The sequence below is a fragment of the Prionailurus viverrinus genome, chromosome C1 (assembly GCF_022837055.1).
Source record: "Prionailurus viverrinus isolate Anna chromosome C1, UM_Priviv_1.0, whole genome shotgun sequence".
In the NCBI taxonomy this organism is placed as follows: Eukaryota; Metazoa; Chordata; class Mammalia; order Carnivora; family Felidae; genus Prionailurus; species Prionailurus viverrinus.
Window position 1 is genome coordinate 121,166,368 of NC_062568.1, and position 26,691 is coordinate 121,193,058.

Sequence of the window (26,691 nt, forward strand, 5' to 3'; positions counted from 1 at the left end):
TGCATCTGGCACATTTTATCTGTCTGCTGACACTATGTTTTATACTCGAACCCAGAGTTTCATCACTACCTAACACAGAAGTTCTCAACCCTATCAGACTCAATAATCTTTCTTAAATAACAAAAGTATTATAATGTCTCCTTTATTATTCTGCAATGACATTCACAGATAATATAACCTACTGTGGTGGGCAGCCTCTCAGAGAGCCCCCAGTGATGTCTGCCTCCTAATATACTCATCCTTATGTAATCCCGTCTCTTTGTGTATGGGCTGCAATTATTGATTTCTAGTAAACAGAATAGGACAGAAGTGATGGGATGTCACTTCCAAGGTTAGGTTACAAAACAGCAACAACAACAACAACAACAACAACAACAACAACAACTGTGGCTTCTGTGTCTTGGATGTTCCTGGTTCTCTCCCTCATCTGTGCTAATTGAAGCCAGCTGCCATGTTGTAAGCTGCTGTGTGGAGAGGACCATGTGGCAGGAAACTGAGGGAGGCCTCTGGCAATAGCCAATGAAGAACTAGGCCCTTAGTCTAATAACCTAAAGGAACTGAATCCTGCTGACAACCGTGAGAGTGATTTTGGAAGTGCATCTTTCCCCATCAATACTTCAGATGAGACTGCAGCCCCAGACAACACCCTGACTGCAATATATGGGACCTTGAGCCAACTAAACTGCACCCAGATTCCTGAACCACAGAAACTGTGTGATAGATGTTTGCCTTAAGCCACTAAGTTTGGAGAGAGTTTGTTACACAGCAATAAATAACAAATGTATTTAACTACCCAATAATTTAAAAATAATATATAATGCCCTAATGTAATATAAAGGTAAAATACAGACAGTGAATTATAATACGTATTTCAATATGTGAATGCTCAGGCATGACTACAGTAGGGGGTATAATGGTTTCAGATGCTTGGACCTATATGTAGAATCACAATGAATGTGGGAGCTACAAAAGCATTATCACCCAGTGAGTATGGGCTACCCAAATTTTTACAAGTGGTTTGGCCTTTGGTGACGTTATTTCCTGAAATGGTTCACAGCTCTTGGTAAGTTTCAAACAAAACAAAGTATACACCTCTCCACTTCTATGGTACTTGCTATTTTGGGAAAAACTCTGGTTCATTCCTCCCTGTGTATCTTTCCTCTTTACTTTCACACAGGACACTTCACTTCTGACACTTCTGGTCACTAAATGTGGGTTTTTTTCCCACAGCAAACAATTCTGTGACACTGTTGGGTGTCCTACAATTTAATTCAATTTAATTCAAGTTTAATTTAATTCAATTAGATCCCACGAGTTAAGGGTGCAGTTCCACCAGACTGCTTCCCACTTTAGATGCCAATTACAAGTAGTAGGTGCCAGAGTCCCCACCTTCTGTCCAACTTGACTATAAATCAGAGGTTCCCATGACTTCCTCCCCCTTGGATTTATTTTCTAGAACACCTCACAGAACTAATGGAAACATTTACTTAGATGAACAGCCTATGATGAGAGCGAGGTCTGGAAGGGTCCTAAGTGAAGAGCTTCTCTGTCCTTGTGGAGTTGGGGGTGTGTCATTCTCTTCATAGGTGGGTATGTTCCCCAACCCGGAAGCTCTCCAAAACTCCTACTATTGGGATTTTTATGCCTCATGTAGGCATGATCAATTATTAACTACATTTCCAGCTTCCCTCCCCCGTCTGGAGAATGGGAGCTGGGGCTGAAAACCCCAACCTTCTAATCATGGCTTGGTCTTTCTGGTGACCAGCCCCCATCTAGGATCCCATCCTAAATTGCCTCATAAGAACAAAAGATGCTCCTATGCTCTTATCACCAAGGAAATTGCAAGGGTTTTAGGAGTTCTGTGCCAGAAACTGGCAGCAGAGACCCATAAATATTTTTTTCTATTATCTCATAGTTTCATTCCTAGAAAAGTAAATGTAAGTTAAAAGCATAGGACATGCTTTGTGTCTATATTTTAACAAAGGTTCTAGGTTCAGATAATTACAGATTTTTCACTTGCATGAATGTTTAGCAGGACATTCAGAAACATTGTGGAACAACTTTTCCTTGTGTGGTATTGTGTCTTGCATTGCATAACATTTTATATCCCTACCTTTAGCCTTCTAACGCCGGTGTTTTTCCCAATTACTGTTCTGATCAAAAAACTCCGCACAAATATTGAATCCTCAGTCTAAGGGGTAGTATCACCCCCTTAAAAACTAGTAGCGAAGAAAAACACACCCGATAACCGGTATAGTGCTTGGCAATTAATAATAGTGTAACTGAAAGTTGTTAAAATCGTTTAGGTACACTCTTCGGGCAGCCCAAGGACTGCTACGACCCCCAACGATGCATAACTACACAGCCCCAAATCAGGAAGAGGTGATTCGATATGTAGAAGCAAATTCAGGGTCACAAGGAGATACACGCCCCCTTTACTTTGCGAATGTTTAATTAATCTGTGATCTTGAACACAGAGCCTAGAGCTCATCCCTCTCTCCCTAAACTCGGCTTGGGTCCCCTGTTAGTTTGTCTCCGCGCATTTTCCACCCCAGCTGGCCGGCCGGGACTAGGCTCCGTCTCGCCCCGCCCCTCCCTGCACGTCACCGGAAGTGAGGCCGCGGATATAGTAAAACCCGCTGGGAGCGAGGCGGCTGAGCCCTGTTAGCTGGCTGGTGGCATGGCAGACGAGGAGGAAGATCCTACCGTGAGTGACCACCACTGTTACAACCCAGTCCTTTCTTCACTCCCTGGGGTGCAGAAGTGGAACTCGAGTTCAGAGTCACTCGAGGTTTTCCTTCGCGAATTCACTGGAGAGAGTTCGGGGACTTCACGCCGTGCTAGCGCTTCCCTCACCATTCATCTCTTAGTGTGTGGGGCAGGACGTGAAGAGTGGGAAGGTGGCCCCTTGCCCTTTGCTTTTGGTCTCTATTTGTCAGACACTCTGTGAATCGCCTGGAGAATCATCATAGGACGAAGCTAATTATTTTTAGCTCTCATTATGAACCAACACTTCAACTAGTAACAAAACTATATACTTACTGTAAAGTAGTGGGAATAATGGACCGAAAGTCAGGGAATTTGTGTTTCAAAATCTCTATTATCTATGAACAAGTTACTTAACTTTGAGCCTTGGTTTTCGTGTCGTAAAATGGGGTTAAGGCTTCCTTGAAGAAAGTTCCTGGCACTGTATAAGCAATGCTTAATAAAAAATAAAGATAGTTTTACTTACTTCGATTCACTCTTAACAGTAAAACTGTGTAGTAATAGGCTAACTAGTTGGTTTAAAAAAAAAAAAAGTACGGTCATTGAAACGCTTCCAGCAGAGGCAGTAAAATTATTTGTTAGGGACACTGTAGGAGAGCCATTCCTGCATTGAGTGGGAAGTTGGACTGGATAGTCTTTAAGGCTCCTGAAATGCTAAGGTTTCATGATTTTTTTGCTGCATGTTTTAGGCTTTCTGGCATGATAATTAGTGTTGAAAGTGGAAAAAAATTAATGTTAATTGCTTAAAAATCAAATGCAGTGCTTGACATTTCTGTATATACATTTTTAACTTACAGTTTGAGGAAGAAAGTGAAGAAATTGGAGGAGGTGCAGAAGGTGGACAGGGTAAAAGGAAGAGACTTTTTTCTAAAGAATGTAAGTAATACTTGACAATGATTTAATTACAGATGATAAAAACTTTTGGACATGTTTGTTCAAAGTAGATTAATGTTCTGAATGTGTTTCCCTGTAGGGACAATATTCTCAGACTTGCCTGTAAGATTGTTTAACTTGTGAATCATGGATAGTAATGATCCTGACCCCAATTTATATGTTTGTATGTGGGTAGGTGGGTTTTCTGTGTACACATTTAAAAAAATTTTTATTTTAGAGAGAGAAAGAATGCACATGCTGGGGAGAACACACATGCTGGGGAGAGAGAGAGAGAGAGAGAGAGAGAGAGAGAGAGAGAGAGAGAGAGAAACTCAAGCATGCTTCACGCTCAGTGTGGAGCCCAACTTGGGGCTCAATCCCATGACCCTGGGACTGACTACAACCTGAGCTGAAATCAAGAGTCAGTCACTCAACCAACTGAGCCACCTAGGTTCCCCCACGTTTTTTTTTTAATACACAGTTTTTTAAAATGAGGAAATGTGATCAGTGTTTCAACTCAGGGACTAAGAACATACCTCCATTACTTTTTATGTCCTTTACTATTGCAGCAGTAGGAGCAGGGACTCCTTTGACTGTAAGTCAAAAATTATAATGGATCCTGGAACAGGTGCTGAGGGTAGGAATTAAGTTGGGGCTGTGGACTAAGGCATTGGAAAATACAGAAAAATGGTGAACAGTGTAAGGCATTACAGTGGCATGGAAATTATAATGTATTGATTGGTTCTCTAGTGTATTCCCTCAATAGACAGGTTTGACCCTTTTTGGCAAGTAAGTGGAAGAGCTGCTGTGTCTAGTGATGGTCAAAGCCAGCCCATGAAAGGCACTGTGAGAATGCACTCTTCAACCTGTGTCCTTTACATATAGTTATGGCTGAGTATTAACAAATGAATATATGGTTTATTTATGCTGGGTCAGGCTCAGTCATTTCCAAATGCTCTTGAAACTGCAGGCAGTATGTCTTTTTATTTTTATATTTTTAATGACTCAAATCCTCCATATCTCAATTTCTCACCTAAAGCTGACCACTGTTTAATCCATCTCTGATACTGTTTACTCCATTTGTATGTGTTTTTGCTTCTTAATCAGCATAAGAAGGGGATTCCCACACTAGAGCATCTCAGTGTGATGTTTGCATTAGTCAATTGTTAGCAGAAACCTTTGTTCTACTTGAATTGCTTTATTTTTGTGATGATAAGAATTTGGAATCTTCACAGCCTTCTGGTCTTACCTGAATCTTGATATGTTACTGGCCAAGATCTGTTCTCCTAAATCTTCTTCTTAAAAAATTTTTTGCTACTATAACACAAAGTTTCAAAACATTCACTGGTATTTGTATCTTTACAAACCTTTTAACCAAGTGCAGTTTACATACATACTGGTGAATTATGCCCATCAAAATGTTCATGACAAAGTATCTTACTCAAAATATTTAAGGAAAAATAGTAAGCTTACAATGGAGAATCCTGGCAGACAAGTAATGTCTAAAATGTTAGCTAAATGATCAAAGTCAACATCACCAGTAATATATATTAACATCACGTGATGCATTAAGATTGCACATCAGGGGCGCCTGGGTGGCTCAGTCAGTTAAGAGAGCACATCACCTCTATGGTATCCTTTCTACTAATGGGTACCCACAGCCTAATAATGAAAGAACACCAGACAAACCCAAATTGGGGAACACTACAAGATAACTAACCAGGAGTCTTCTACAGTGTCAAGGTCATAAAAGACTAGAAAATTCTGAGGAACTGTCACTGATCAGTGAAAAGTAAAGAGGCATGGTAATTAAATAACGTGGGATCTTGAAATGGAAAAAGGATATCAGTTGAAAAACTGGTACAATCTGAGTAAGTTCTATATTTGTACCAATGTTAATTTCTTAGTTTTGATAAATGTCTTTGGTTATATAAGATGTTAAAATAAGGGGAAGGTGGATGTAGGGTATTTGGGAACTCTACTATTTTTTGCATCTCTTCTGTAAGTCTGAAATTATCTCAAAAAAAAAAAAAAAACAAAGTTGTCAGAATCTAAAAGAGAAAAAAAAAATACTTGTTTTCTATGCCCTGTATCTGGACATAAAGGCTCTTACCAGTTTAAACTCTAGGGATACCTCTGTCCCAGGCTAACTTCCAAGTCGCCCCTTTCTTTTCTTCCCTAGGCTTGATCTATTCTATTCTCTTTTCAGTTCTACCAGCTTTTGCTTCTCCTAAATAGGAATTATTCTTTTTTTATTTTTATTTATTTTTATTTTTTTTCAACGTTTTTTATTTATTTTGGGGACAGAGAGAGACAGAGCATGAACGGGGGAGGGGCAGAGAGAGAGGGAGACACAGAATCGGAAACAGGCTCCAGGCTCCGAGCCATCAGCCCAGAGCCTTGACGCGGGGCTCGAACTCCCGGACCGCGAGATCGTGACCTGGCTGAAGTCGGACGCTTAACCGACTGCGCCACCCAGGCGCCCCGGAATTATTCTTAATGTACTCATTTCTTCATTATTTTTTTTAACTTTTTAAAATATTTAGTTTTGAAAGAGAGAGAGAGAGAGAGAGAGAGAGAGAGAGCGCGAGAGAGCAGGAGTGGGGGAGGGGCAGTGAGAAAGGGAGATACAGAATCCTAAGCAGGCTCCAGACTCTGAACTGACAGCACAGAGCCCAACGCGAGACTCAAACCCATGAACTGCAAGATCATGATCTGAGCTGAAGTTGGCCACTTAACCAACTGAGCTACAGGTACCCCTCATGTCTTCCGTTAGAAATGTCCTAGGAGTTCCTTTTTTTTCTTTACTGTACTTAAAATAAATTGTATTAGTCTTTGAACAACTTAATGAATTTTACTTATTTACATATGACCACCACTCAGATCCATATACAAAACATTTCCAACCTGTGACCTTTTTTTTTTTTTTTAACATTTATATACCCCTTTCTGAACTGTTAAGAACAGATTGTTCTTTCAAGAAAAATCGCACACACAAATAATGTATAAAATTTTTGCATTTAATTTCAGAAGGCCTCAAGGATTTCTTAGAGCCTATCCATGGACTAACTGGGAGTTTATAGACTATAGGATGAGAATCCACATGGATTCCATCTGCCTTAAACTACCAAGAAGTGTAATACTGTTAAGAGGAGGAATATTGACTCTGGAGCAAGATCGGTTGCATTCAAACTGAGGTTCCATCTCTTACGTCTGTGTGGAAAATCACTTAGCTTGGGTAAATCACTTAGCTCAGTGCCTCCATTTTCTCATCTATATGGAATAGGGATAATAATAGTATCTACTTCAAAGGATTGTTGTGAGGTTTAAATGAGTTATGTATGTGAAAGGCTTAAAACTATATCCCTGGTACATAGTAAGGTCTATGTAAGTTTTAGCTGTTAGCACCCATTTTTATTACTCTGTATTAGACTTTTCTTCTCTTTTGCATTTTCTATGGTTCTTTCGGTTGAAGCCTGAAAGGACTTTATTAGCAGTGCATTGATCTAGGAAATGAAATGTCAAGATTCCACATAGTTTGCTTTCTCCTTTTGATTACCGTGTTCCTCCTATAAGAAGCAATTAGAGCACTTTCTTTCATGTCCTTTTTCCTATGTTTGTATCAGAAAGGATTTTGCCTTCTCTTTTCCAATGTCCCCCTGCCTGCCCCTCCTGTTCACCACCCCCCCCCCACTCCCCACTCCATACACACATAGAATACTCCCAGTAAGAGCTGAGCCATTGCTACTCATCCTGTCCCTGGCATGGAGTTTCCTAGTTACAGGTATTCTGGGGTTGTTGGTAAATAGATAATAGAGATTAGGGAAAGAATATTGATATCAGGGTTCAGTGGCTGGGAGGGAACAGGAGTTCCTAGTAGGGAAGGACAGGTAGGAACAGTTGTAGGAACAGTTGGTTATGAGATTGTGGTTAAAAGTCTTTTACACCAAAATCCATACTTGCAGACAACAAATATATAATATATGTTTATACAAGTATCTTGTCTTATTCGGTCCATTTCTAATTTGAAAAAGGTATTGGTAAAATTGTTAAATTTGTTCAAGTAAACAAAAATGATTGTTCTTTTGCAGTGCGATGTATGATGTATGGGTTTGGGGATGACCAGAATCCTTATACTGAGTCAGTGGATATTCTTGAAGACCTTGTCATAGAGTTCATCACTGAAATGGTAAGATTTTTTTTTTGTAATTTGTCTTAGTTAATTAATAGATTTGAAACTCCTTATTTTTTTTTTAAGATTTTATTTTTGAGAGGGGGAGGGGAGCACACACACGCACATGGGGCAGGGGCAGAAGGAGAGGGAGGGAGCATCTCAAGCAGGCTCCATGCCTCATCGCGGAGCCAAACATGGGGCTCTGTCTTAGGACGGGGAGATCATGACCTGGCTCAGTCGGTTAAGCATCTGACTCTTGGTTTCCTCTCAGGTCATGATTTCATGGTTTGGGAGTTCACACTTGAGCCTGCTAGGCATTCTCTCTCTCTCTCCCTCCCATTCTCTTTGCCACTCCCCTCGTCACACTCTTGAGTACTGTCTCTAAATAAATAAATAAATAAATAAATAAATAAAGTTAAAAAAAAAATTTAAGATATATATATATATGATATATACATACAAACACACACTCATGTATATGTGCACACACAATATTCTACCTTCTCCTGAATTTTATTTATGAGGACATAATTATAAGATTCTAGAATAAAATTTACAAATATTAACCATAATCCCATTATCTAATGTAAGATCTCCCCTTCCAGTATTTTTTTTTAAATGTATACAGTGCTTAAAAAAAAAATTAAATAGGGGCGCCTGGGTGGCACAGTCGGTTAAGCGTCCGACTTCAGCCAGGTCACGATCTCACGGTCTGTGAGTTCGAGCCCCGCGTCAGGCTCTGGGCTGATGGCTCAGAGCCTGGAGCCTGTTTCCGATTCTGTGTCTCCCTCTCTCTCTGCCCCTCCCCCGTTCATGCTCTGTCTCTCTCTGTCCCAAAAATAAATAAATGTTGAAAAAAAAAATTAAATTAAAAAAAGGGGCGCCTGGGTGGCTCAGTCGGTTAAATGTCCGACTTCGGCTCAGGTCATGATCTCACAGTTCACAAGTTCAAGCCCTGCTTCGGGCTCTGTGCTGACAGCTCAGAGCTTGGAGCCTGCTTGGGATTCTGTGTCTCCCTCTCTCTCTGTGTTCATCCCCTGTTCGTACTTTGTCTCTCTCTCTCTCCCAAAAGTAAATAAACATTAAAAAAAAAATGTGTACAGTGCTTACATATAGTGGTAATCATAGTAAACATTTCTTTTACTCAGAGTTTTATAATATATATTTTCTACATTCTAATCACAATTATTTTAGTAGTTAGATGAAATTCATTTAAATTATTTTCTAATATATTTAACCATTTCTCTCTTGCGTAAGTTAGTAGATTATTTTGATCTAAATAGATATGATCGTATTCATGAAATTTCCTCTCATCTCCTCCTTGGATATATTCACAGGGATAGGAATACTGAGTTTTGGTTGTGTTCTTGTGAGTTTTTACCCTGTGTTATGGATTATTTCCTTAGTATAGAATAATAGAAGTAAAATTCCTGTCAGAGAGTATGCATTAAATTTTTTTTCCATTTATAAAAAGAATATTTGTTAAATTTAGGAATTATAAAAAAGTACAGGAGAGAAAATAGAAATCTGTAATCCTGCCATCTAGACAACTAATGCTCAGATTTTGGTGAATACTTTTTTGTTTTTTTGCACATATTTTTAAACTTTATTAAATTGAAATCATATAGTGTATTTAGTCTTAGAGCCTTCTTTTTCACTTACGTAAGTAGAACACTTTCCCCATGTCATTGCATAATATTCTATAAATATTTTTAATGGCTTCATAATATCAATTGGTTGGATGTACCCAAATTTGTTTATTTAATGCCTTATTAAACACTTAATTTCCCCTTTTTTAGTCCTTAGAAATAATATTATGATGAACCTTTGTTTTTGCACAGGATGAATATATGATAGGAGATGAGATTTATTTGAATTTAAGGGGAAAACTCACCACTGTTTGTTTATTTTTACTCACCGCTATTTATTCGTTACTAGACAAAGCTTAAACGAAATATGCAGTTACAACGAAATTATAGAATTATTTTATACAAATGAAGACAAAGACTAGGTATACCAAAAAACAAAAAAAAAGAAACAATAAATTTGATAGTTTTAATGTCATTATTAAAAGATGTCTATAAAACATTAAGCATCACTATAACACAGTAGCAAGTGGACAAAGGACATGAATATAAACACAATTCACAAATGAATAGCTATAAATAGAAGAGAAAGTCTTCAAACTCACCAGTATTAAGTAAATGCAAATAAAAAGTAAAATATTAGATTTTTTAAAATTAATTTATTTCTTTGTAATAGACTCACAAGGCAATGTCAATCGGAAGACAAGGTCGGGTACAAGTTGAAGATATCGTCTTCTTGATTCGAAAGGACCCAAGGAAGTTTGCTAGGGTTAAAGACTTGCTTACTATGAATGAAGAATTGAAACGAGCTAGAAAAGCATTTGATGAGGCAAACTATGGATCTTGACACCTTTTGTACTTTCTGAAGCTTCATTATCTTCTGGGGAAAGCATATATAATAACTGTATATTTTCCACTGTAAGGTCTCTATATCTAGCCATGAAGGTGAAGGATGGAGGAACACAAAGTTTTCCTTTTTTTTTTTCATGTCTTCAATTTTAGAGAGATATTTGAGCCTTGAATTGTCTGCCATTATACTACTATACTTGAATTACTTACTGGGTTTTAATGGTAAGTTGAAGTACCTTGCAAACCATGCAGTTCCTTCTGACTTTTGACTGTCTAAATGATGAAGTAGTATTTATGTATTAGGTATTTGTGCCATTAGGTGTAGGCTATACTGTAGCTGTTTAATATATGAAATCTAAAGGGCACCTTCGACTATGATAGCTAAGACGTGTTTCATGTCTTCTAAAGTTTTTAGACTATAGTAGTCTAAGAGATTATTAAAAGATAGTGAGCTGGTTTGCTTTTTTTTAGGGAGAAGATACAAAAAAAATATAGTCTTTTGTAGGAGTGTTTATAGTAGTCTAGGAGGTTATTAAAAGATAGTGAACTGGTTTGTGTTTTTTTAGGGAGAAGATACAAGAAAATACAGTCTTTTGTAGGAATGTTTATCTGTCTTGAGATATTTGTTGTTTAATATTCTTTTCTTTAGATAACAAGAATGTTGGCTTTTTTTTTTTAACTAAAAGTGTCATGTGAATTCTTCCGTATTGGAAGGCTTTTTTGATTTAAAACCTTTTGAGCTTATAATATACTAGTTGTCAAGTTTTAAGAGAACTCATTTTCCCAGGTTAGATTAAAGCGTCTAAAAATAAATGTTTTCAGTAACAGGAAGGTATTGCTTAAAAAGCTGATGGCAAGATAAGCATTTAGGATAGTGTTTTATTAACATACTTGTTAGTACTTGTTCATTGTGGAAATGTGTACTTGACTAAAACCATGTATGGTTGTGGAAACCACTTTTGTAGTTCAGGATATACAAGTTTTGTGTGAGTTCAGCTTATTGTATTAAATTATTGCACTTAGTTTAAAATAAGGATTAAAACTGCATTTAATGGGATCACTGAATATTACTCTGTGAAACAATGTTTTGTGTGCTGCTTGTAACATTATCTATAAATCAATATGTAAGAGAATTTTGCTTTCTTAACCTGTTGATACAAGGAATAAAGTCAAAAGTTAAAAGGATGAACACATGAATTTGACTATGTGATTTATCAGCTTTTCCTCTCCATTACTAGTAATGTAATTCTGGCTGCTTAATCTCAGTAAAGACTTTTTCTATATTGATAGAATTTTTCTGATTTGATGAGATTCAAGATAGCTGGGCAGAGCGTTTTGTTACTTAAAAAAAGTAAAAACCAATTGAAAAGCTACTCCAGTCTAAGCTGAAATCAAGAATGGGAATGGAATAATAAAATGTCAATATATTACTATTTTTGCTAATCAGGGTCAACTTCACCCTGAAAGAACTGGTAGTAACTGGCACTAGGAGAGTTATACTGGTACCTGTGTGAGCTAGGGCTGCCGTAACAAAATATCATAGACTGGGCAGCTTAAACAACAGAAGTTTACCTTCTCACGTTTCTGGATGCTGGAAGTCCAAGATCAGGGTGCCAGCATGATTGGGGTCTGGTGAGGACTTTTCCTGGGTTGCAGATAGCTCCTTCTTGCTGTGTCTTCACTTTTCCTGAGAGAGCTGTCTTGTTTCTTTTCTTATAAGGGTACCAGTTCTGTCAGTTCAGAGGTCCACCCTTATGGCTTCATTAACTTTAACCACCTCTTTATTATTTTTTTAAATATTTATTTGTTTTTGAGAGCACAAGCAAGGGAGGGGCAGAGAGGATCTGAAGCGGGCTCTGTGCTGACGGGCTGACAGCAGTGAGCCTGATGTGGGGCTCGAAGTCACGAACCACAAGATCACGACCGGAGATGACTGAGCCACCCAGGTGCCCCTTAACTTTAATCACCTCTTTAAAGGCCCCATCTCCCATATTGTCAGATGGGGGTGGGGGGTAGGGCTTCAACGTAATGAATTTTAGGTCTATAGCAGTGCCATTCAGTCTATAGCAGTGCCATTAATCTTACTATTTTGCTAGTGACCCTGGCATTTGTTTAGTTTTTTGTGTGTGTTTTTTGTTGTTGTTGTGGGTTTTTTTTAAGAGTCCAGTGAGGCATTTTATTTGCATGAATGTATTACATCCCTAGAGAAAAAAAATCCCAGGATTTTCCCTCCTGTGTATTTTCATCTTGCTTCTTCATGGTCCATGCTACCAGCTGAGGTTGTCAGTACAGTGAAACCAAACTGGCAGGACAGAAGCAGATTATTCTGCCATTTTTCTAGATCTTTGCATTGTACATCAAACCTGGGGCTGATCACTCCACACTTGTTTAACCTGCCCATGAGGTTCACAACAATTTTCCCAGTTCTGTGATCATCGATGATTTCAAATTTGTCAGTGTAACCATGCTTCATCATCCACAGTTAAAAATCAGATGATGACTTTGGAGCATGGCCTAATAAGAACCTGGCATTTGTCTTTTCAGCATTGTTAATGCTCTTCAGAGTATCCATGACAACATTCATGTGCACCATTATGGTAGCACAGAAAAGTGGATTTAAGTTTTTTGTGGGACATTGTAGGTTGCAAATGATAGAACTTGACTCAAAAATAACATAAGCAAAAGAGGAATTTATTGTTTTTATCCAGCTGAAACAAGGGAAAGTAAGGATGGTATTGACTCCCCAGGGCTGACTAGGTCTAAGAACTTGAGAATCAAGACTGTCCATCTTTGTCCTAATTTTGATTTTACTCTCTCAGAAACCTCAGTGTGTGAAGAGAATATAATAGCAGTTCTAAGGTTTCTAGTCATACAACTGATGGAGGGTACTACTTCACTTTCCAATACAGAAAATCCCCAGAAGTGATCAGGGTGGGAGGTAGGAGCTGGATAGTATTAGGAAGAAAGGGAAAGAGAGGCTGGGCAGACAAAAATAGCAGATGTGTGCTGACTTGATTCACAAGCTTACGTATTTGAATTCTAATAACAAGACATCATGGCTCTCTTCTAATATCTAGAGCTGCACTGTGTAATATTGCAGCCAATAGCCACATGGGACTATTTATTTATTTTTTTAATGTTTATTTTTGAGACAGAGAGAGACAGAGCATGAATGGGGGAGTGTCAGAGAGAGAGGGAGACACAGAATTCGAAGCGGGCTCCAGGCTCTGAGCTGTCAGCACAGAGCCCGACGTGGGGCTCGAACTCACAGACTGTGAGATCATGACCTGAGCAGAAGTCAGAAGCTCAACCGACTGAGCTACCCAGGAGCCCCAACATGGGACTATTTAAATTTAATTAATTCAAATTAAATAAAATTAAAACTTCAGTTCCTCATTTCAAGTGCTCATCAGTCCCATGGCCAGTAGCTACTGCATTGAACAGTGGAGATGCAGGACATTTCCATCATCACAGAAAATTGTTTTGGACAGTGCTGACCTGTAATATTCAGGTGCTCTTTCCTAAGTTAATTCACTTAAAAAAAACTTACTATGAAAAATCTCAAGTATACACAATAATAGAATAGTATGAACCCATATCTTCAACAATTAACTAATCTTTTGCCAATTTTAATGTCTTATCTATACCCCCACCTTTTGGGGGTAAAGGGACAGTTTTTTAAACCAAATCCCAGCTTTCATTGTATCATTTCATCTATACATATTTCAGTATGTCATCTCTAGCAAAAAGTTTTAAAAGGTAGCCCAGATACTATTATCATACTGTAACAAAAGTTATTAATTCCTCAATACTCCATTTAATACCCAACCCCTGTTTAAATCTCCTAGTTTGTCTCAAAATATCTTTTTGAGTTTTTATATTTCTTTTCTATTGTTTCTATAACAAATTACTGTAAATTTAGTAACTTCAAACAATATAAATTCATTATCTTACCAGGTCTTTAGGTCAGAAGTCTGACATGGGCATCCCTGGGGCTAACATCAAGGTACTACATTCCTTTCTGGATATTTTAGGAGAGAATCTGTTCACTTGCCTTTTCCAGCATCTACAGCCTGCATTCTTTGGTTCTTAGTCCCCTTCTGTCTTCCAAATTAGCAATGTTTCATCTTTTTGACTTTCCTTCCATAGTCGTATCTCCCTCTGACCCCCGCTGGGAAAGGTTCTCTGCTTCTAAGGACCCAAGTGATTATAACCCAGAATAACCTCCCCATTTAAAAATCTTTAACATAATCACACTAGCAAAGTCTCTGACCATGAAAAGTAACATATTCACAGGTTCTGAGGATTAAGATGTGGATGTCTTTGGGAGGGGCTATTATTCTGCCTCCCACTGTTTGTCTGCAGTGGAATATTTTTTTAAAGTAGGCTCCATGCCCAATGTGGGGCTCAAACTCACAACCCTGAGGTCAAGAGTTGCATGCTGTACTGACTGAGCCAGCCAGGCACCCCATGCAGTAGAATCTAAACAAGGTGTTCCCCATTGCATTTGGTTGCCCATTGATTGTATTGGGTAAAGTCTAAATCTCTGTTAATCTCTAATAGCTCTTCCCCCCACCCCACACTTGGTTTAATGAGGCTCTCTCTTTAAATAAATCATAACTTTTTTTTTAACAAGCATGTTTATTTGCTGTTCAAGCAGAACATCTAATATAATCTGTGATTCACTTGAAATGGGCTTTACTGTATTTAAACTGATTTTCTTAAGTAAAAGCTATAATATTAATACTAAGGGTAGAAATTTTTAAGTGGAGGCCATAGCTCACTTGACTTCACATCAGTGGAGAGAGGTGGTATCTGGAGAGTCTGTTGGCCACTTCCCAAGAGGCCTCTAGAGGTTGTATTACTTGGGTGAATATGTGGTCCAAAGTTTGATTTGCATCACTGCAGGCTTGGAAACTGATTTTGTTAGCAAATGGAAAGCACATCCATCTCTCAGGGTGGACTCACAGAAACCAAGCTAGTAAGACCAATGTATGAACATGGATGCCAATTTACAGATGTAGATAAAATCTGTATAGGTTTGACCAGCCAATTTTTCCTTTCCCTAGGCAGACAATGTGGGAAATCAAAACATAAATATGAAGGTGAATTAGAATGAGGGGAATTGGATGAATGCATTGCCTAGAGCACCAAATAAGAGGATAAAATTAATACAGAATCAGGAAGAATGGCTCCCCAGGGCCCAAAGCAATGCACTGGGGTATGTTTCCTGAGGAGCATCCTTTAAGATTCCTTTGTTACTGGTACTGGAAAGTTGGCTTGAGTTTTCATTTCCAGTGACAGTAGGCATCCAAGCATTGTCTGTTTGTGGCTTTCAGGTGACTTTGTGTATTTCTACTCTAATGTATTCAAATGTTGAGCTCAGAGGTAATTCAGAGAGGGGAATTTTACTTTCAATATCTTCAGGGAAGCTTCCTAGTTGTTCCCAAGAGCTGACAACGCTAAACATTGTGCCTGAAAATCAAGAATTTTTCAAGAACTCTGCCTGTATCCCAGAACAGTCCTAATCTCTAGGCCTGATTTTTCTGAGGGCCCTATGTTTACCTTCTTTTTTTTTAAATGTTTATTTATTTTTGAGAGGGGGAGGGGGCAGAGAGAGAGAGAGAGAGACACAGAATCCAAAGCAGGTTCCAGGCTCTGAACTGTCAGCACAGAGTCCAACGAGGGGCTCGAACTCACAAACTACAAGATCAGGACCTGAGCTGAAGTTGGACGCTTAACTGCCTGAGCCACCCAGGCACCCCCCTATGTTTACCTTCTTAGCACAGAGACTGAGAGGTGGATGACCAGTGAGCAAGGTATTAAATGGGTTGTTATAGGTTGCTGCTTTTCCTGGATCCTGGTAAATGACTACATGAGCTAGATTGTTATATTATGATTGGGAAATGCTAGGATAAAATAGGCAGAGAGGGAAAGGTTAGGACCTGAGTTCCCTGGGTGGGGGAAAAACACATATTTTGGAACAATGCTGGGAGCATTTGACCACAGCAAACCCCCTCGGGCTTAAGGTTCCTCTTAAGAACTTAACAGACACCACCTATTCCCCCTCAGGTTCCCCTCAGGAATTTGACTATCAAAATACCTAACTAACAAAAGTAAACCATAAAACTTGTGTTACATGAGGGACAGTATGACCATAGTCTGACTCCTCACACAATGGAGTCGAGCCAATCAGGAATGGACAAGCCAGCACCTAGAGTTATCTAGTCAGTAAGGGTAGAACCTGAAAAGGAACGAGGGAGAAGGGAAGAGAGGGCTGACCAGAATCTTATAAAAACAAAGACCCTTGCCTATTGTTGCAGAAATTGACTTTCAAAATGTCCCTTCTCTGCAAAAGAGCTTTCATACTATTCTTCCTTTCTAATCTTTAATAAACTTAAAAAAGATTTTTTAATGTTTATTCATTTTTGAGAGACAGAAACAGAGCACAAGCCAGGGTAAGCCAGAGAGAGAGAGGGGACATAGAATCCAAAGCAGGCGCCAGACTGAATTGCCAGCATGGAGCCTGATGTGGGGCTCAAATTCACAAACTGTGAGATCGAGATCGTGACCTGAGCCGAAGTCTGATGCTTAACCAACTGAGTCACCCAGGCATCCCTACTCTATTACACTTTTGCCTGCTGCTCATTTTGTTTTGTGTCCACCTCTTCATTCTTCAAAGCGGTGAGAACGAATCCCAGGTATTGAGGTAAAAAATCCTGGAACATTATGGGATAGGATCACAGAAAATATTTTGATATGTCAGCATGTATTTATTAAGCACCTATATTTTATTTGAGACATAGCACTGATACTATTTTGCTATATGGTATCTGTATGAGTGGAATTCTAGTTACCTAATAAAGTAAGGAGAAATTTCTTATGTTACCTGTAGATTGGTAAGAGTTTCAGTTTGAACTTTTGTACAAAATCCCAATTCATGTGTAATTTGTAGCATTGCGAATTCTATGCATATGCTCACTATATTATACTTACACAGAAACCCTGGTAAACTGTGTTGAACTTGGGTGCATTCTTTTAGGATAGGAAGAACAATCACTGAAACATAAAGCATTTTGTCATTTGCCTTTGTGTGGCTTTATTTATTTATTTATTTATTTATTTATTTATTTATTTATTTATTTATGAGCCAGGGAGAGGGGTAAAGGGGGTGAGAAAGGCAGAGAGAGATGAGAGAGAGAGAGAGAGAAAGAGAGAGAGAGAGAGAGAGAGAGAGAGAGAGAGAGAGAGAGAGATCTTAAACAGGCTCTGTGTTCAGTGCAGAGCCTGACTCGGGGCCCAATCTCATGACCTTGGGATCATGACCTGAGCCAAGATCAAGAGTTAGACACTCAGAGGTGTCTGGGTGGCTCAGTTGGTTGAGCATTCTGACTTCGGCTCAGGTCATGATCTCACGGTTTGTGAGTTCAAGCCCTGCATCAGGCTCTGTGCTGACAGCTCAGAGCCTGGAGCCTGCTTCAGATTCTGTGTCTCCCTCTCTCTCTGCCCCTCCCCTGATCACACTCTGTCTCTCTCTTTCAAAAATAAATAAACATTAAAAAGTAATTAAAAAAAGAGTCAGACACTCAACCAACTGAGCCATCCAGGGGCTGTGTAACTATTTCAGATAAATAACTCAAAATTTAGTTGGAAAGGGCCAATTTAGTTACTGACCAAACTCTAAAAGAAATGCTAATATGATACTTAATTTTTCTGAAATAGGATTTTTATAAATATCTTAGGGGCACATGACTTACAATAAGACACCTACCTAGACTCATTTTGGTCAATCTCTGTTTTTCTTTGCTCTTTCTAGCAAGTTCTACTAAATAGTCTCAAGATTATTACTAGAAAGTTACTAACCTTGCCCTAAAATACCCATCCAAAATTATGATGCTTAATGTGATTTATGTATTATTAATATTTTTAATCTGTAGTTTCCCCCGTTTTTGACTTTGAAGTATGCCAGTGGTTTCATTAAAATAGGGTGAATTTTTTTTTCAAAACAGAATATTTAAAAATTTTTATTTTTGTTTTCAGTAGAACATCCAATTATTTACTTAACATGAAAAAGCACATCTCTTTTATGTTGAAACAAGAATGTGTGTGTGTGTGTGTGTGTGTGTGTGTTGCTAGGTTTAGTCATTGACATATAATTTAAGCTTTTGTTTAGGGGTCTGGTGAGGAGTGCTGGTAGACCCAGGTATTCTACCTACCTAATCTTTGAGACTATTTGAAAGAGAAGCAGTGGTGGTCTCTTGTTTGTTCTCCCAGAGCCAGGGCACTGCTGGCTATAAATCACACAGCTCTTTGGTGTGTGTATTTCTGTGTGTGTTCTAATAAGGAGAGTGGAACTTTTAAAACAAGTGCTCATATCCCTGTTGAACTTCCCCTGAACAGCTTGAGGCAAGATTTCCTATTTTAGGCTTGTGCTCAGATTCCTTTCCACTATTTGGGGAAAACCAAAAACTTCTATTTCCCTTTTTAAATTTTTTTTTTTTTTTTCAACGTTTATTTATTTTTGGGATAGAGTGAGACAGAGCATGAACGGGGGAGGGGCAGAGAGAGAGGGAGACACAGAATCAGAAACAGGCTCCAGGCTCTGAGCCATCAGCCCAGAGCCTGACGCGGGGCTCGAACTCACAGAGCGCGAGATCGTGACCTGGCTGAAGTCGGACGCTTAACCGACTGCGCCACCCAGGCGCCCCTATTTCCCTTTTTAGAAATGAGATTTGAGAATCTTATTAAAAGGGGTACACCTTAGCCTATAGGCATTTAAGTCACAAGCACTATGAATCATTCTGTCAAGTTAGGACCTGCATTTTCAAACGATGCCTAACCTAGTTCCACATCCAGAGTAGGCACTTGATAAATATTTGGTGAATGATTGAGGCAGTACCTCAGAATCCAAGGACAGTCCTTCAACTGAGAAAGCCTTGTCCTTTCTGAACAATTCACTGCTTTGCAGCAACTAGAGTGAAAGACAAGAAGATCTAATCTTAATCAGTGTGGCTGAGTATAGAAGGAAAGGTGATACCTTAGGCTAACAGCTATTAAGGTTGTAGTGTAAAACTTGATGATGTTACATTAGGAAGTGAATATACAGTCAATGCATTTATTACTGAACAAGATGTGCCAGATGTCATATTTCAGTGCCTGATTTCTCCCTTTTCCCCACCCCCTTTTTCTGGAAATACGGTTGTGCGTTTGCTTCTAACAATTCTGAGGACTTGTTTAGACACAAGTAACACTGCCACAGGATATGGGGGATATAAACATGAATAAGACCTTATTCCCTCTACCTTTTCAGGATAAGTCCATTTTTTTTCACACTAAAATATCCAGTTGATACACTGAAGTAGAGTGCAAAAAGAAGGGTTTAAGAATCGTATTGGTTGAAATCTTAGCTCCCCTACAGATCAGCTATTTGCCCTTGGGCAAATTATCCCTTAACATCTAAAATGGGAATAGTTAACAGGCATCTTAAGGGAGATTGTGAAGCTTAAATGAGAGCATAAGTAAAGTACTTTATTTTATGAATGCCCAAACCAATCTAGTACCAGATCACGTTCTTCCTTTTATGTAGCATTCTGCCTCTAATAGGTGGTCAAATGTTTGTCAGGCTCCCTGATTAGTAACTCTTTCTAGAAATGATGTGAGAAACTAAGGCAAGCTGAGGGCAAAGCACAAGCTAACAGCTACCCCCCACCCCCCAAGGTGGGATATGTGTGACATTCCTCAAGCACTCCTGGCTACCCAAGAACAAAGGAAAGGGAGAAAAAAGTGGTTAACTGATAAAGATCACAGTGATGCCTCCATCCTGAGCCTCTATCAGCTTGCAACGGTCTTTTTTTTTTTTTTTTAAGTTTATTTATTTTGAGAGAGTGAGAGAGCACAAGCACGGGAGGGGCAAATGGAGAGAGAGAGAGAGAGAGAGAGAGAGAGAGAGAGAGAGAGAGAAGATCCTAAACGCTCTGTGCTGAGCCGATGAGAGACTTCATCTCATGAACCTGTGAGATCATGATCTGAGACAAAATCAAGAGTCTTAACTGACTCTTAACTGAAATCAAGATGCGTAACTGACTGAGCTGCCCAGAAGCCCCAGTTTGCAACTGTATTAATGATTTACAAGAAAAAAGCAATCTTATCAATAGTCAAACTTCTAGAAACCTATAGATTGAATTTCCTAGGACCCTGATACCACCATCCCTTCCATAGGATAGAAAAATCTTATATAATCAGTCACTCCTCACAACCCAAGGGCAGCTATTTCTGTCCTCTGTCAATGGGTCCTGTCCTTGTGCTTTAATAAAGACTTTTTTTTTTGCACTGAAGACGTCTCAAGAATTCTTTCTTGGCCATTGGCTCCAAACCCCAACACTTTAAACCACATCAGATCTAGCTGAAAATTTAAATAAATAGTGCTTGGTTCTTGCAGTGGTATTGAGAATCAAATTTAAGAAGCAGACTCTCAGATGAACTATACTGGCAAAAACCATACAATACAAGGTTTTGTATTGTATCTGCCCACTTTTTCAATTTAAATACTCCGTAAAATTTTTTTCTTTTTTCTTTTTGATATCAAGACCCTGGGTAACATTAATTTGTGTTTATATTCATTTGCCTGTCACTTATCACTGAGAGAGTTTCTTAATGAAGACTTTCTTATAAGAGTTAATCAGGACTAGGTAAAGTTTTGCATAAACTGTTTTTCCTGAATTCGTAAATACTTTTCTTAGAACCTTCACACGATCGCTTCTTTTATCTTGAATTAGATTAAATTTTTCCTGTTCATAAGTGTTTTTGATGTTTATTATTACCACTCTCTCTTATGTCCTTTCCCTCAGTCTGGAGGCCCAGCTCACTCTTGGCATTTGGCCCTTATGAAGGCGAGGTTCTTACAGGTTTGTATCACTGTATTCTTAGCTCTTCTACATCGTTATACCCACTGAATACTCAACTGGGTTAAGCATCATGTATATTTGTGGAATCGACTGCACTGGTGGGGTCGGAAAGTGAAGTTCTGTTGTCATGGGCCTTGCAACTAATAAAAAGGGTAGTAAAAAAACAAATCTGTGAACAAGTTAAGTAACTGTAAAATGCTCCAAGGCATATCAGCATCACAAAAGGAGAAATCATGAATGGGACAAATAAGCAGCGGGAGTTTTCAGGAAGAAAGTGAGGCCAGGAAGAGCGGAGAGAAAAGGGCAGGCTAGATCTATTTCATTTGCGTTCAGTAATAAATTGTCAGGAAAGAGTATTATAGAGGCGATTCTAATGAGCAGAGGACTTCTCGATTCCGAGGCGACAGCCCCCTCCGCGCTATTTCGGGACGCGGGGTCACCGGCCAGCGACCCGTCTGCGTCCCGGCTGCTGGTCTCTCACCCAATCGCCAGGCCAGCTCTTCCTCCGAGTCCAGCAGGTCCTAGGAGGGCAGGCCAGAGCCCGTCTGTCTAGGCGGGTCCCCACCTCTCCAGGCTCGGGCCCGCCCAGCCGACTCTCCCTTTGGCTCAGGCACCTGCCTGGCCGCCCCTCGGCGGGGTCCTGAGGCGCCTCGGAGAAGCGCGATGATTGGTTGCCGCTCGGGGCTGGAGCTCTGCTCCAGCGCCGCTTGACAACCGCAGTCTGCAAGAGGCTGAGCCGAGCGGTCCTCCGGGAGGGGCAGACGCGAGGAAGGACGGCCTGACGATCTGATGGATTGACGCGCGGGCGGCAGGAGGGAGGACCGACGCCAAACCCAGACATAGACCTCCGCCCTCGCGCTCCAGCCCCAGCCCGGACCCGGCCGCGTCGGGGCCCCGTTCGCCGGCCTCACAGCCGCTTTCTCCTCAGCCGCTTCTCTGGACTCGTCCGGGAACCCTCAGGTGAGTGACTCCGGGAGGCGGAGGCGGGGTCGGCCGCGTCGCACCTCGGGTTGCCATGGTCACCAGTCGCCACCTGTCACCAGCTGACAGGGCTCCGACCCAGGCGGCCCTTGGCCCAAAGGGCGGCGTTTGCGGCCCGGGAGAAGGGTCTCGGGTAGGCTTCGGTGCCTCCTGGGTGGGGACTGGGGTCGTGAGTGAGGCCCCGGCGCCGCCGGATGAGGACCTGGGAACTGCCGGCCCCTATTTCGAGGCCGCCTGTCCTGGACCACACCTTCCCCTCTCTTCCAGCCCGGCTCTGGGGTAGAGCGACACCCCTCGCCTGGTACTGTCGGCCCCGGAGCGGGGAGCAAGCGCAGGATCAGTGCCCACCTCGCCGCTGCTGAGAGGCGGGAGGGGAGCTGGCTGCGTTGATTTCTTCCTTCCTCGCCCGCGGCCGAGCCCTTGCGAGAACTGAGGGGCGCGCTCGCGTCCCTGTCTGGGCACGCCTTGGCCGGGAGGAGGGGAGGAAGCTGCGGGGCTGGGAGCCGAGCGGCGGCGTGGGGCAGCTCCGCGGGGCCGGCTTTGGCCTTTCTTACGTCAGTGGTTCTGTGGGTGCAGCCTTTGGGGGTCTGGGCGGGGGGCGGGGAGAGGGGAATCGACTGGGTTTGGAACCCGGCTTTGCTGGGGCTGAGGAGCGCCGGCGTAGAAGAGGCGGGGGCTGTAGAACTCTAGGGTTCAGCCGGTTCCTTGTATTGGGGAGAAAGATTGGGGCTCCAGCTCTGGGGCGAGGCCTTGGGCAAAAGGGGCAAGGTAGCCTGGGCGGCACTTGAACAGCATTTGATTTTTTTCATCTCTATACCCAGACGTGGAGTCAGTAACCACGCATGGTATCTGAGCGGAGCGTTTTTGGCAACTTGGTTCTCTGCATAATGAAAGGAGAAGCCTTTGTTCCACCCAGATTCATAGGTTGTGATCTAACACTTATTTGCCTCCCTTTGTTGTAGACTTCATAGAATGCTTGAAGAAGTTAATGGCACAGAAATTAACATGTAGGCTTTAAATATGCTACAGATCTTTTTTTCACAGTAAATCCAAGTAGAATATTTTTTGTCTCCGGTGTTGGCTTGAGTTGCATTGAAATTTTACTAGGAAGGAGAAACGCCTAAGAGCCCATTTTCCTTTATATAGCATATTCTAGGGGTCTCATTTAGGACAAAGATGTAATGAACAATTTTACCTTAGGTTTTAGGGGGTAGGTGGATTGCTTCCATACAAAAGGAAAATTATTATACAGTGCGGGAAAAGACAAGCAATTAAACCATTAGCAGTATATTGTCAGGTAAAAAAAAAAAGCAAGCACCACAGAACACTGGAACTTATATGCCATAATAATATGTAATTTTTTGTGAAGGGATTTCAATATGTTTACCTCTTCTTCCTACTTCCTAATTCTTTTCTTTCTTTCTCTCTCTCTTTTAAAGCCAGTATTAGGACTATAATATTAGAGAACAGGGGTATTATTCTAAGTTCCTAGTTACATACTTGTGTTCAGCCTCTGTTTCTGTTTGTGAAATTATCAGTTACTGAATGGATAGCATGGGATATGGTTGATATATACTGTAGTTTGAGAAATACTTCAAAATAAGTATGAAAAGATGCAGTTTTACTTAGCAAATCAGTAAGCTGGAAATCAGATTGCCTGGATTTAAGTGTCATTTAGCTATCGATTACAATCATGGAAGAGCTACTTAACCTACTGTTGAGTCTAATATCTAGATCTGTAAAATGGGGATAATACCTACTGTTGTTTTAGTCTGGAATGGGCTCTAAGTTGAACAAGATAGTCTGTTTGAAAGCACTTTGGAAAAAAATTAAGGCATCTGTTGATTACCTCTTAATAGAGTGGAGCGTTAGCAAGGATAATTAAAATACTCTGCATGATCTATTTAGTATTTTGAGGCCCAGGACCTTATTTCTTATAATGGCCTTACAGGGCTCACGGGAACTATTAAGGTGCATCCATCCTTACTCTTTGATGGAGGTTCTTTATTACCATGGTGACATGGAAAAAGGGTGTTTCTTTCCTATATGTGTGCAAGGATTGCTTTCCTGCTTTCAGTACGATTTTCTTATATTTAGAGAATATAAGGTAGATTTCAGAGACTTCAAAGAAATTTCATGCTTAAGGGACCCTGGGGATGTGTTCAGTCTTTTTCTGCCCCTATGGAAAAAAATTTAAGAAGCATTGCCTTAGACTCACTCAGCTAATGAATCACTACTTAGCACAGGAAATAAGTTGAATTTCAATTTCTAAAACTTTGACACTAGGCTTATTATTCTGATTATCCCCTCTTGTTCCCCCCACCTCCTGTAAATGTCAGAATATTGTAGTGGAAAGGTCAAAGGATTTTAGTCATATAGACCCTCTTGTCCCATTCATAAATACTGTATAGGAGTATTAAGGGCCTGACATAGTAAATGCACAGTACATGTTAGTAGCTTTTCCTTTCCCATCTCTGCATATTAGGATATTAACAATCTCTCAAACCCATTCTTAACAGGAAACCCTATTATTCCTCTGAACTTCCATGGCATTTCATTTGTAATTCTTCTATGGTGCTCTTTATATTTTATGCATATTACTTTTATATAGAAGACTTGAATCCAGGTCTTCAAACTCCAAATCCCCATACCTAAGGATACTTTTTTATTCTGTGTAATTTTGAGACCATTACATTGAATAGTCAAAGCTTATATATTTCAACTGATTTTTCTTGCTTTTTTTGTTTTTTGTTTTGCTTTTTGCTTTTTAATTTGTTTCTGTTTGGGTAAAAAGCTATCCTTACAAAACACCACACACTACCTTATAAATCTTGCTTTCATGTTTTATCGTCTTCACTGTAGTAACTCAGTGATTGTATTTCTGGGACGCAGCATGGTACTAGCACAGAGTAGATACTCAAATATTTTTATTATTATTATTTTAATGTTTGTTTATTTTTGACAGGGTAGGGAGAGATTTAGCAGGGAGGGGCAGAGGGAGGGGGGACAGAGGATCTTTGCTTACAGCAGAAAGCCCCATGTGGGGCTTGAACTCATGAACCAGGAGATCATGACCTGAGAAGAAATTGGACACTTAACTGACTGAGCCACCCAAGCGCCCTGATACTCAAATATTGTTAAACAAATACTGACCTCAAACAAACGTTATCATAAGTAAGAGTCTCTTCGTGTGGCATCTGCAACATAATTTGATCTAATCAAGCTTCCCAATATTTTGTTTTATTTTTTATTTTATTTTATTTTTTAATTTTTTACAGAGAGAAGAGAACATGTGAGTGGGGGAGAGGAGTAAAGGGGGAGAGAGAGAATCTTTTTTTTTTTAAATGTTTATTTACTTTGAAGAGAGAGGGTAAGAGAGTGCGTGCATGTGTAAGCAGGGGTGGGGAGCAGAAAGAGAGAGGGAAAGAGAATCCCAAGCAGGCTCCATGCTGTCAGTGCAGAGCCTGATGTGGGGCTCTATCTCAAGAACCACAAGACACAAGATCATGACCTGAGGTGAAATCAAGAGTCCGGGACTTAATGGACCTAGCCACCCAGGGGCCTCAAGCTTCCTAATGTTTTAAAATTACACCTAAAATATATTTAAAACCAGGGTTAACTTTTTCTAAAGTAAATTTTTATACTTTATCCACAGCACAGTAGCTCTCCCATAGCATGTTTTTAGTAGCTCTTTTGTCATACTGGTTTTACCATGGGTATGAACTCTGAAGGGGAGAAACTTATATTTATTAAGCACAATTCACATGCTTGCCACTCTCCCTGGACCTTTATCTTGTTTTGCAAGTCAACACCCTATTTTATAGAGAAACAGTACTACGTGAAAAAGGACATAAACATTTTATACTATTTGATACATCGACTTAAATAATGAATTATATAAAATGAACAGATTTCTATGGCTAAGTATGTTTTGTGACTTTTGTTGATGTATTGGAAAAGAAAATAGAATCTTGTAATAAAATTTTTGAGAAAACTTTACAGAACTGAACTAAAATTGGAGCCTTAATGTCCATTTTTTGGTTTAACCTTTTTTAAAATGTTATTTTGAAAGCCTGGAAATTGCGTTGGATTGGTTTTCTTTCCAACTTCAAGAGAAGCTTTAGAAATTAAATTCTGGGAAGTGCAAAAACAGTATCTGATGAGCAGATGATGATGTAAAGCAACTTTAGGTGTTTGGGTGTGTTTATTATATAGTGCGCACATCATGGGAAGTGTTGATTTCAATGTATACATTGAAATACCATACCTGGAGTGTTGTATTCTATTTTGGATGTTTTAAGAGAGTGATTAACACATGTTAGGCAGAGAATGATTAGAATGGTAGGGGTTCTGTAAGCTATATGAAGAATTGCTAAAGCGTATAGGAAAATAGACATGATTATTGGTCAGATTCAAATGTGTGAAAGTTTGAAACATAATAAACTTGTATCATGATGATCCTGAAGACATGAATAACTAGATGAAAGTTGCAAGAAAGTAGATTTCATTTCAGTATTAGGAAAGCACAATTTTTATACTTGTGAAAAAATTAAAGGAG

General features: G+C 39.9%; 2 protein-coding genes and 1 pseudogene across 3 annotated transcripts in view; 2 read left to right on the forward strand and 1 right to left on the reverse strand.

Annotated features, from left to right (window-relative positions):
- Positions 1-2,627: 2,627 nt before the first annotated feature.
- On the forward strand, positions 2,628-11,433 carry TAF13 (TATA-box binding protein associated factor 13). The gene is made up of 4 exons (XM_047873719.1): positions 2,628-2,707; positions 3,564-3,642; positions 7,731-7,828; positions 10,076-11,433. Exons 1-4 carry the CDS (start codon positions 2,681-2,683, stop codon positions 10,244-10,246), a joined length of 375 nt encoding a protein of 124 aa, XP_047729675.1. The 5' UTR covers positions 2,628-2,680; the 3' UTR covers positions 10,247-11,433.
- Positions 11,434-12,424: 991 nt separating this feature from the next.
- Positions 12,425-12,841, reverse strand: LOC125171694 (40S ribosomal protein S15a-like; annotated as a pseudogene).
- An 8,823-nt stretch (positions 12,842-21,664) lies between these two features.
- The window catches only part of WDR47 (WD repeat domain 47), a 69,675-nt gene continuing 64,648 nt past the window's right edge, over positions 21,665-26,691 (forward strand). For both annotated transcript variants that reach the window (XM_047873723.1, XM_047873724.1), the window contains exon 1: positions 21,665-22,112. The gene's annotated coding sequence lies outside the window, so the exon portion shown is untranslated. The remainder of the gene's footprint in view (positions 22,113-26,691) is intronic.